At 34.8% G+C, this 12,648-nt stretch overlaps 1 protein-coding gene across 1 annotated transcript; it reads right to left on the bottom strand.

Annotated features, from left to right (window-relative positions):
- Positions 1-1,275: 1,275 nt before the first annotated feature.
- LOC108371213 (putative nuclease HARBI1) lies at positions 1,276-2,636 on the bottom strand. Its single transcript, XM_017626718.1, has 5 exons — positions 2,463-2,636; positions 2,274-2,402; positions 1,623-1,914; positions 1,414-1,558; positions 1,276-1,349 (listed from the first exon to the last, which is right to left on the bottom strand). Exons 1-5 carry the CDS (start codon positions 2,585-2,587, stop codon positions 1,276-1,278), a joined length of 765 nt encoding a protein of 254 aa, XP_017482207.1. The 5' UTR covers positions 2,588-2,636.
- Positions 2,637-12,648: the final 10,012 nt, after the last annotated feature.

Here is a 12,648-nt window from a genome sequence, read left to right as displayed (position 1 = left end):
GCGAAACTTTTCACTTTTCGCTGATTATCGACACCGTTGCTTTGACGATCCTTGCATCAATATGCTACGTAATTTGGAGGAAGATTACTACAACTATCTACTTTCCCAGGCTCAATCGCTCAATCAAACAAGATCAGCCAAACGCCCTCTTCAAAGATCTACGTCAGGAACTACCTCATCAGCGGGACGCAGATGTTTAAAGGGGGGGTAGTTAATACGGGGGCTAACACACATACCTGTGTGAATGTGCTGACGCCGCACTTCCCCAAACACGCGCATAACCAGTGCGGGTAATTGAACTCTCATGCAAAAATAATCGAACATACGTTAGCATAATTGAATCTATGGGAAGCGCAGCGTCAGCAGTTAATTCAGCCGGTTAGACAGTAAGTCATAGTATTAAGAAATATGTTGCATTCATTCCATTTGGGACAGCAGAAGCAGATGGTAAATATACTTGTACAAAACTAATTATTGTCTTTTATTTTAGGAAGGACAACTCGGGGCCGCCGTGCGGCCCCCAACTTTAACTTTTTCGGGCTCACGGATGTGAGCTCGATGACTTGCATGACATGAAGAAAGAAAAATTGCGTAAATTAAAGCTGCACAATATTGAAATGGAGGCCCTTAAAAGAAGGGAGCTTGATTTGCAGGAAAAATTACTGCGGATATAAGAAAGAAGCCAGCAAAAATAAATAAATTTTTTTTTTAAGATTTTTTTAATTTTGATTTTAATTTAATTTTGCATTGAACTACTGATTTTTTAATTTTTTTTATTTAAAGATAATTGGATTTAAGACTATTAGATTTAAGAATATAACTGAACTAAAGAAGTGAACTAACGTTTGTGATATTTGTATATATGTACAAACTATTAGATTTAAGAAAACAAATCATTCATTTTGTATATTTAGTTTTAAGTAAAGAACTGAATTTATTTAAAATTTTTTTTATATCAAATAAATATGAAGTAAAAAGTTATTGTATTGTTTTCACTAGTTAGGTAATGATCTCAAAATTCGCATTCTTATGTCTGACGCTTCTCTGGAAAATTCTGATGGCGCTTCCTCTTCATTAACATCTTCATATTAATCATCCATAATATCAGGTGTATTATCTTCCACGTTGTAGTGGATGCACATGGTATGCAATGTGCATACCACATTAATTATTTGTACCACTTTTTGGGGCGAATAATGTAGTTGGCGAGCACTTAGCAGGCATCGAAATCTATTTTTCAAAACGCCGATGACTCTCTCGAATATGTTGCGCGCTTTACTGTGCGTTTTGTTGAAGGCGAGAACGAAATGGTGTAATTAACCACGGCTGTAATGGATATCCAGCATCACCTGCTAAACAAAATATTTTTAGTTATATTTAACACATTTTGCTCTCATTCCACTTATAACATACCTAATATCCAAGTTGTTTTGTCTCCTCGCCGATATCTCTCTTCAAAATAGGTTTTTGCAGCGCTTACATTCCACACATGTGAGTCGTGGCTACTGCCTGGAAACCGAGCATCAACACACCTTATTTGCATCTTGTTATCGCAAATCTATTTAATACATTTACGATAAATTGCACGTACCAAATCACTTTGCTCTTGTGGTTTTACTTACCACCATTGCATTTAGGCTGTAGTATCCCTTACGATTGTAGTACAAATACGGTTCGTCTGCAGGAGGAAGTATTTTAATGTGCGTGCCGTCCACACACATAATAACGCCAGGCAATTGCGTTCTCCTGTAAAACCACATTTTGGCTCGTTTATTCTCCTCCTCCGTCATTGACAATTTAATCCATACTGGGCACAGTCGGCGCTCCAAGATGTTTAAAGTTTTTGTCAATGTTTTTGAGAACGTGGATTGCGCCAACCCCACATCAAAATCTTTCCCAAAACCGTGTTGGTAGCTTAATAATAATAATAGATTGGCGCTTACACACATGTTAGTGTTTGGCCGAGCTTCTCCTCCGATTTGTGGCGTGCGCCTTGAAGTTGTCACACAAATCGGAGGGACCTACAGTTCTACGCCGACTCCGAACGGCGATTGTATTTTTATGAGAAGCTGTTTTTCATGGCAGAAATACACTCGGAGGTTTGCCATTGCCTGCCAAGGGACGACCGCTGTTAAGAAAAAACCTTTTTCTATATTTTTTTGCGATGTTGCTTTGACCAGGGCTTGAACCCAGGCGTTGCGGAGTGGAAGCGCGCACTGCTTACCACTACACCACAGCGGCCAACGTGTTGGTAGCTTCCTACAGCGAAAAACCTCAAAACTGCCATCAATCTACTTATAGGAGTCACCGATGATGATTTTACACTTCGCCCAAGCTCTTCCTCGATAATTGTTAAAACGCTTTTAAATGCGTCTTTGTTGAGGCGGAAATTTTTTACAAATCTTTAAACATTTAAACGATTAATTTATGTGTGTATCAGTGAAATCAATTATAAAACTTACATTTTATCATTTAAGCTAAATGGATCAGAACTGTCTCGTAGCAATCTCCTTTGTATATTAATGCAACAGTTGACTGCAGCATGTTCTTCCTCCTGAGACAAAAGTGCACCGGCCACTGAATCCATTCTATTTTACTTAATTAAGGAAAAGCTTTTTCAAATACGATTAAACAATTTTTTTAATTTCACTGTTCACTTGCGATTCTTTTTATTTTGATTTGTTTCTGCCAAAGCAGCTGATTAAGAACTTCGAATTTCACTATTTTAGTTGGCAACGCCGTTGATAGTTACGATCGGATTACAGCATACCAATTTTCGAATTATAGGAACGGAGCTACGAGTTCGTAACTACGACCTTTCGGATTACAGCATAGGGGTGAAAATCTACGTCTGCGTGGCGAATACGGAATGGGTCCTTTTTTTATTTAAACACAAAATTTACTTTTTATTTTGTTGTTTTAAATAAATGTGGTTATAGTTTTTATTAATAAAATTATGTTTTATTATTAGTCAAAATCACAACTTCAATATTCTTTAAAAAAAATAAGACAGGACTAAGTATATTTTAGCTCACAGGTTATCTTTTAAGTACATAAGCCTCTTCAGCGTATATTAAGGCTTTACGTTACTCCCAAATAGATTAGGCTTCTAGGGTTAAGAAAGCTTTGTTTAAAGTGTGATATTAAATGCTTTTCACCATAAACGGCGCCAATTTTCAATCATTATTGCGTTTCAGATTAAGACTAATACCAGATATTGCGAAAGGTTGGACTATACCTTAGAGATGACGGTTTTCTCATGGCCCATTGCACGAAGCTTAGAGTAGAGTAATGTCTTTTAAGAACTTAAAAATTATCCTGGGTTATCAGGTGTTTAGCAATACAAGATTAATTGTTATCTTTCACGAAGTTCTTTAAATAAATTTTGAGCTAAGCACTCACCCGTATTTCGGTGGTTACTACTAGTTTTAATAAATTGTTAGTTTAATTTCCTATAAAATTTACCTTTACGTTTATGCATTCTAAGAATACATCAAAAGTTTGTTTTAGAGAATCAATGTGAAATAATTGCAGAAACGATTAACCGGGTTGCTGAGCAACCGAGACGTCTGCCTTTTAAATAATTTTTTTACCAGAAACATGAATGTGTAAAGATGAAAGTTTTGGTATTTTTTTTATATGTCGGCCGAAAATTTTAAAATCTTTCGACGCAAACATTTTGGAAGTAGTTGAATGATTCTTAAACGTTTGTGCAAAGTTTCAGATCGAGCGCTTTAGTTTGATGTATAATTTGTACCCGTACGATTTATAGATTGCTGGCTCCTTGTTTTAGAATAATATGTAGATTACCTGATTATAGTCTCCAACAAGTTCACACAACTAATATGTACCCTTTAAGAGTATTTTATGAAGAGAATTTCAATTGCAGATGTCGCTGTAATCTAAGCGGGAACAGTTACTCGAGATCCCTTTTCTCAAGACCTGTTACCCACCTCTTATGTGGGTTTCGCCTTCTGCGATCACCCAACTCTCGGCCACTTCGGAAGAGAACTTCTAGCAATGAAGTAAGATCCTCTTATAATTAATCAGGGCTATCACGAATTCCATCGCAGAAAATCTCCTTCCTCGCTTCATAAAAAGTATTCATTGATTAAATAGCGTCTAGCAGATGAATGTATGTATGTACATATGTACATATGTATGAATGTATGGTATTGGTATTTGACGTCTACGTTTACACAAATATGTGGAATTATATCTTACTGTAACAAATCTAGAGTACAATAAATATTTATTATTAACAATAATGCACCTTTTTTGCATTATTTTTAAAATTCAGTGATTTTAAATCTTCTTTCTTCATTATGAACGGATTCAATGAAGGCTCTTTACGAATTTCGAATTTACGTTCGTAGCCATTCGGATTCTGTGATAGCACTTTCGTAGATTTCACGAAAATCGAAGCTACGATGGATACTGTGATAGCCCTGAATACATTTTTATAACTTTGTTACAGCTTTTTCAAATAATAAATAAGTTGCCGTCAGGCACTTATACGTATAAATATACAGCATGGCGACGAATAAGTGTTACCCAGGTTTTTTTTGAGAAATAAAAGGGTCTTTAGATTTTGCGAAAAAAGTATTTTATTGTTAATTTTCCACAGATTTTACTTTAGTTGTATTATTTAATTTTTAAATTTTAATCCCTATTTACATTTGCCAGCAGTGTAAGCTTTGAAAGAAAAGTTCATTTGGCACGCAGGCCTTCGTCAATTAATTTATTCCATATCTTCTGTAACCATAGGCTAATTTTCTCCATTTTGAGTCGCTTATACTCCCCCTTCTGTCGACGCTAAGGCCTCATACTCAAAAATCGAATAGACTCGGAACTGGTGACTAGGACGGCCATTCATTCCAACAATCCTATACAGGTTTTTCTTTTTTCTCATTTTTGTCATTTGCATCGATAACTTAAAGTTGTGATACACGATGGCTAGAGTACATAACCATGGTATTGCTTCCCAATCAAGCCCGACTATCTCAATCTTCAGAGCCAATCCTTATCCCGAAGTTACGGATCTAATTTGCCGACTTCCCTTACCTACATTATTCTATCGACTAGAGACTCTTCACCTTGGAGACCAGCTGCGGATATTGGTACGGCCTGTTGAGAAGTTTGCGTGACCCCACCATAAATTTTCAAGGTCCGAGGAGAAAATATCGACACAACAGTAAATGTCATGCTCTTCTTCTAAAACATTGAAGTATTAAGTATTTTTTGCTTGAAAATAAAGCAAAATTTATAGTTGACACGAGAATGAAACAATCTAAATGAACTATTTGCATACAGATATCTATTTAGAGTAACATAAAAACTATATTACCACACACAGTTATTGACATACTTATGTACATGCATATGTATGCAGATGACAACTAATCTATAGGCAAAACACGAGTTTTTTTTTCAAAATCGTAGATCTTCGCTTAGAAAAGAGATAATGGAATGAAAATGAAGATAAATGATCATATAATATAGGAAAACTATAGAGAAGTTACAACAGCAATAACTTAACCCTCAAAATACCGTTCAAAATGTCACTTCTTTTAATTTTAGATTTTGGCTCCCATTCCACTAGAAAACACTATATTTAATACACCATTAGCACTGTTTCTGAAAGATTTCTGTTTATTTTATCTTAAGACTCGATTCTTGGGACATTGTGTGGCCGAGTGGCCAGATTGGAAAAAGAAAAGCTACCTTTAAACTCTGATGACTCGTAAACTATCAGCCTTCACAAAAAAAATTATACAACAAAAATGGTTATACTGGTCGATATCTTTACGAATGTGCAGCATTTAACCCTTTAATGCAGAGTCTGTCATATATGAAACGCTTCTTAACCCTTTCAAGGCAGAGGCAAAATGGTTCTCAATATGTTTTCAACGTACTTTTTATTTATTTTTATTTTTATTTTTAATATTTTTATTTTTTTATTTTATTTTTTTATTTTATTATTATTTTACTATGGAAAAATTTTCTACGATTAATATCTACGTCAACATGAGAAAAAGCACGCTCAAAAGCATATTGAGAACCTTTTTCCTCTGTCTTGAAAGGGTTAAAAAGCGTTTCATATATGACAGACTCTGCATTAAAGGGTTAAATGCTGCATTCCATTATCTCTTTTCTAAGCGAAGATCCACGATTTTGAAAAAAATTCGTGTTTTGCCTACAGTGCGTCGCCTGTGGGCATTCTTTCATATATGTATGTATGTGCCATTTCTACCGTTATATATTTTTTGTCTACTCGGTAATTCCATGGGGAATTCATGCTTTATTTAAATTTAAAAAATTAAATTACTACACCTATTTAATTAATTAGTGTGTAGTCCAGTTTTGTTTTGTGGAATTTTCGTTAGTATACACTTCAGTTTTTACACATTGAATATATCTGCATATTTATATATTTACGCGTATCTATTAACATTTATTTATGTACAAGTCTACAAAATCTTATTATTTATAAAGCGGTTTTTAATATTCGTTGCTTAACACACATTTTTTCAATTACTTCTTGTGTTGTAATCGGCACATCACTATGTACCGCTAACATCGTTAAACCATTCAGCCGCTCTTTAATTGTATAAAAAGAAGGGACAAATAAGATAGCATATTCAACAATTGAGTAGTCCACTTGCAAAGTGCGCTATGTAAATTTTTTTTAGATTTTTAGTTTTTGGTGGGTTTCATGTCCACTGTGAAAAATTTGTCTATATTCTGAAAAAAATAGCATGAAATGTTAACTACTCTTGCAAAAGTCGCTATAATACTTATTTATACACTTTCAAATGTTTCCTCTTCGTATGAACTTAGAAAACTGCAAGAAAACGTGGTAGTTTCGGTGCCTAGTGGAAGATGTCGCAAAAAAGAAGCAAACCAATCTTCCTAGAGGAGAGAACGCGAAAAGCTAAAAAAGCTAGCTATGTAAAAGTTACTGTTTCAAAACTTGCAATATTAAATTTTTAAATATAAAATTTGCAAATCTACCATACTGCAATTTTATTTTTTTTAATGGTATTAGGCTCTTATTTATCCAAATTTTTAGGTAATAAAAAAAGATACAGTTCGGATGTTACTTGTTGTCGTAGAGGTTTTTTTTTTTAATTTATGGTTTACTTTCATAAAATCACATAACGCTGATTGCAAGTGGACTACTCATATATTCATTAAAAGATAATTTGTCATCCGTCTGAAATAAAAAAAAATTTAAATCAGAAGGATAAAATAGTATTGTGTTATTAATTCAAAAGTAAATAATTGTAGTTCAATGACGAAGGGGGATCTATCCCCCCATATCCCCCACTGGCTACGCCACTCGACCCTTTTATTTCTCAAAAATCCCAGCCTAACAGTTATTCGTCGCCACGCTGTACACACTCATATGTATATGCTTAGTGAAAATGGGTGAAGTTTTTGTTTATCCCATTTGTGAACAAAGTGAGTTCAACCCTAGAAGAACTTTATGGATTCGGCACCTTCTCGGCCCGCGTTAGCCGTGGAGTTCATGAGGAATTTCCGGCCCCCATTTCACCCCGTCCCGAACATGGTCCTTTGAAAATACTTTACCTTTTTACATTTTGAAATTGCTCTATGTAAATTTTTAAAAATCTTTCCTCGCAAATATGTATGTAAATACATAGTATATGAAATGATTCTTAAATCTTAAATGTTTTTACAAAGTTTCGGATCGATTATACATAGATATATAGGTTTATAATACATATAGAACCATATTTGACTCATTAGAAAAAAACGTCAAAAAACACCATGTGAGATTTATATATGGATGTGTGTACAGAGCCAAAAGCAACATTTTTGTATTCCATCACTCCCTACATTCGAACGTCAATTTTTTAAAATTCAAAATGGCCGATCCAATAAGGCAATCAAATTAAAAAAAAAAACGTACTAAAATTAAAACGTTGATCCTGAACGTTTTAAACATTGCCAAGGGTTAAAACACGTCTCCAGTGGGTTCCTGGGGTTGCTGATTACGAATCTGATGTCAGATTTTCAAAACTCAAAATGGTGGATCCAAAATGGCGACCAGCTTTAAAAAAATGATTGGATTTGTTTTGAAACTGTTAACCGCCATTTTGAATTTTGAAAATCTGAAATCAGATTCGTAATCAGCAACCCCAGAAACCCACTGGAAACGTGTTTTAACCCTTGACAATGTTTAAAACGTTCAATATCAACGTTTTAATTTTAGTACTTTTTTTTAATATGATCGCCTTATTGGAATTTTGAATTTAAAAGAATTTACTTCAGACAGGTATGTAATTAAGGGAATGTTCCCCAATAATACCAGAGTAATTATATGTAAAAACCACATTTTTAGCTGCATTTTAACATGTCAAGAAAATAAAAAAAATTGAGAACATCAGCGTTTTTATAAAAAAACCGACCAGCGCGGGCTCTAAGAAAACTTTCTTTTCAAAATAAAACAAAAACGTGTCTCTTTTTTTATCACAAATAACAATATTCTGATGTAGCGTTTATGAATTTCCAAAAAGAGTGTTTTTATGAACCACTCTAATGTACATATGCATTTAGGTTGCGGATTAACATCACAACTGCTCCAACTTTTAGTATCAAGTCATGAGAAGCAACACCCCTAGGAGTAGGGCTCTTGTGGATATTCAGAGCCGACAGTAGATATCGACACCATTTCTTCTTCGGACAACATATTAACCATTTCTTTATTAACTATCGTACAGTGGTTATTTCTTGGATACCAAATTGATCGATCCTTCAAGTGGTTTGAATAATTACACCATGCTTTTTTAATTTTCCAGCATTTTAAGATTATAGAAAGTTGAAAACAATGAAATGAAATAGTTCAAAATTATTGTTGTTGGATATTGAAAATGACAATGCGCGTGTGTGATTCGGGTTTACATTATAAAATTCCTCAATTTAAAACTTTAAAAACTTTTCATATTTGCGAGGTATGTACATAGTATATGAAATGATTCTTAAATCTTAAATGTCTGTACAAAGTTTCAGATCGATTATGCATAGATATATTAATTTATAATACATATAGGACCCTATTTGACTCAGAAAAAAAAAAAACTTCAAAATAAACCATGTGAGATTTATATATGGGTGGGTGTACAGAGCCAAAACCAACGTTTTTTATAACAGATCATCCGCTATATCACTGCCTACATTCGCACGAACAAACAAGGGACCAAATAGAATAAATGGAACAATTATTCATCTTCTTTTGTCCCGCTGAGATGCTGCCTATCGAAAAGAACGTAGAAATGCTTTGCCTGATGTAATGTGGTTCAATGAATCTTAAAAGTTTGTGCAAAGTTTCAAATCGAGCGCTTTAGTTTGATGTATAATTTGTATCTACGATTTATAGATCGCTGGAAATAAGCTCCTTGTTTTATCATAATATATAGTTTAACTGATTAAAGTCTCCAACAAGTTCACAAAACCAATGTGTGTCTACAGTAGTACCCTAAACCCTAGGAGTATTTTATAAAGAGAATTTCAATTGCAGATGTCGCTGTAATCCAAGCGGGAACAGTTACTCGAACTCCCTTTGCTTGAGTCCTGTTACCCACCTCGTATGTGGGTTTCGCCTTCTGCGATCACCTAACTCTCGGCCACTTCGGAAGAAAACTCCGAGCACTCAAGTAAGATCCTCTTATAATTAATCAGGGCTATCACGGAATCCATCGCAGAAAATCCACCAATTAGAATGCCTGCTGCGAATACGAAAAAATTGCTATCACTGAATCCGAGTAAACTCGAAAATGTCGCTTCCAGCTTGTAATGCTGATTCGAAATCAGATAGTTCAAAGGAAACAATAGACATTTATGTATGCCGTTTTGCTCACGCGGCCCCAGCAGTCGCGATGGCCGAGCGAGCAAAGACCTAAACTGCCAATTGAGAGATCCGAGCTCTAGTCCGAGTCGTCTTCGGGAAGCGGAGTCTTTTTTTTAGTTTATTTTCTTTTATTTAATAAATTTTTTGTCAAGTTTAGATTTTATCCTTTTAAAGGGAAAAATATTTTTTTAAATAAATTTTAATGATATTAAAGTAATTAGGTTTCTTTTCTAATAAATTGTTGTTGAATATTATTTCGCTTCATAAAAAATATTCATTCATTACATAGCGTCTATGTACATACAGTCCGGTTCACTTGATTAGAGGTAATAATTTTTATCGAAGAAAATGGTTATTAAAGCCACCGTATTTGATCTAGTAACAAAATTTTTTCTGATAATTCAAGTTAAGACTGTACTTTACTCGATAATAAACACGCATCAAAATATTATTCCATCTAACGGTATTTCACAGCAGTAAAACTTCAGCAGCTGTAATATTGTGCTTGATTTATTGGTTCACTTGAATAGAGGCACTAATAAAATAAGAAAAAAATTATAATATATAAGGGATTTTTTTTACATTTATTATTTAAAGCTTAATATTTTGTGCTATAAATTACTCGGTAAATACGTTGAGGAATGGATTTGCACCAATTCTCTAGATAGCCTAATGAAATTTCAGACTAGGCCGTTTTAATGCTTCGATTTCAAGCATTTTTGTCTTCAAATTGTTGCCATTCTCATAAACCTTACGAGCAAGCCATCCCCATAGATTTTCAATAATGTTTAGATCTGGGGAATACGGTCGCCATGCTAAAGTTTCAACGTTTTGGGACGGAGTCCAAGTTTTGACCCCTCTTGAATGTGTACAGATGCATTATCCTGTTGAAAGATCCAGTTAATAGGTCCAAATGTTTCCCGAATATCGGGAAACGATGATTCCAACAGAGCTTTATAGCTGTTTCCTGTCATTTTATAGTCTACAATTTTCAATTCAAACGCGCCGTAGTACGATATAACTCCCCATACCATAACACCACTTTCACGGCTGTGATGTCGACTCAAGTACCTTTCCCCCTTTCTTAAGTCATGGAAATAGTAATTGTATCCCTCCGGCCCGTCCAGATTGAACTTCTTTTCGTCACTCAATATTACTTTTTTCCATTCACCGGGGTCGTTATTTCTAACAGCACTCCAAGCCATGTGGTCCCTTGTAAAATCGAGGCGGCGTTCCTTGCGAAATTTATTCAGAAGTGGTTTTTTTGTAATTTTTTATACTTCAGATGAGCGCTTTTAGAATAGCCCTCTGTACGGTGGATTTTCTGGCTGCAACATTTGCCATTTCTTAAATTTTGGCTTTGAAAGGGCGGAATTCGATGCAATCCTAAGGATTTTGCAGGTTTCTTCGGTGCCAAAGCCGCCGCAGTTCTGCCTGTGTAGTTCTTACCATAGGAGGTACCTTGTTTCACGTAATGATTCACAACATTTGGACTTAGACCAATTTTTTTTTGGCAATTTGGCGATTCGAAAGTCCCTCTGAGGGCAAGATATCGATTTGTCCTTTTCGCGATCAGTTAAACGTTTCTGCTTTCCCATTTTATTAGATTTGAAAGTTTTCGACCAAACACAATGAATACTTAAAAAGCCGATCCCGTTTCACACCTTTATTGCGCAAATAATGTAGGCAAACTGGGCGCCTCTATTCAAGTGAACCAATAAATCAAGCACAATATTACAGCTGCTGAAGTTTTACTGGTGTGAAATACCGTTAGATGGAATAATATTTTGATGCGTGTTTATTTTCGAGCAAAGTACGGTCTTAAATTGAATTATCAGAAAACATTTCGTTACTAGATCAAATACAGTGGCTTTAATAACCATTTTCTTCGATAAAATTTATAGCCTCTAATCAAGTGAACTGAACTGTATGTACATATGTATGAATGTATGGTATTGGTATCTGACGTCTACGTTTACATAAATACATATGTGGAATTATATCCAACTGTAACAAATCTAGAGTACAATAAATATTTATTATTAGCAATAATGCAGCTTTTCTGCATTATTTTTAAACCCAGCCAGCATAACCTCGTCGTAGAGTATCTGTACGAATCTTCATTACGAACGAATTCAATTAAGGCTCTCTACGAATTTCGAATTTACGTTCGTAGACACACGGATTCTGTGATAGCACTTTCGTAGATTTCACGAAAATCGAAGCTACGATGTATTCTGTGATAGCCCTGAATACATTTTTAAAACTCTGTTCCAACTTTTTCATATAATAAATAAGTTGCCGTCAGGCACTAATACGTATAAATATACACACTCATATGTTTATGCTTAGTGAAAATGTGTGAAGTTTTCGTTTATCCTATTTGTAAACAAAGTGAGTTCAACCCTAAAAGACCTTTATGGATTCGGCACCTTCTGGGCCCTCGTTAGCCGCGGAATTCATGAGGAATTTCCGGCCCCCATTTCACACCATCCCGAACATGGTCCTTCGAGCCGGATCGGCTGGAAGTTTTTCCATGGTGAACCACAATTTTAAGAGAAATTAATATTTTTTCAAAAACTAACCTTGAGACTTGATTGTTGTTAGTGCAGCGCTACAATAATTGCGAGCTGGCCAGGTTTATATACAAAAGGAAGTGTTGATTCGGTAAGCTGTTAAATTATATGGGGTAGTAAAATTCGTTTCCCTTGTGAATCATATGTTTAAAGTCCATTTACTGACCCTTTAAATGTATGTACATATTTGTATTGCGG

The sequence above is a fragment of the Rhagoletis zephyria genome, unplaced genomic scaffold (assembly GCF_001687245.7).
Source record: "Rhagoletis zephyria isolate East Lansing unplaced genomic scaffold, Rhagoletis_zephyria_1.1 Rzeph_scaffold_04788, whole genome shotgun sequence".
Classification (NCBI taxonomy): domain Eukaryota; kingdom Metazoa; phylum Arthropoda; class Insecta; order Diptera; family Tephritidae; genus Rhagoletis; species Rhagoletis zephyria.
Note: the sequence above shows the minus strand (reverse complement) of the source record. Positions and strands in the feature narration are given on the sequence as shown.

What these genes read in the sequence shown, in the direction of transcription:
- LOC108371213 (XM_017626718.1), bottom strand. Translation starts at nt 2,587, where the DNA reads ATGGATTCAGTGGCCGGTGCACTTTTGTCTCAGGAGGAAGAACATGCT. An exon ending in AGATTGATGGCAGTTTTGAG is followed by an intron (nt 1,915 to 2,273) that starts GTTTTTCGCTGT and finishes ATTATTATTAAG; the next exon opens with CTACCAACACGGTTTTGGGA. An exon ending in CAAAACAACTTGGATATTAG is followed by an intron (nt 1,350 to 1,413) that starts GTATGTTATAAG and finishes TTTGTTTAGCAG; the next exon opens with GTGATGCTGGATATCCATTA.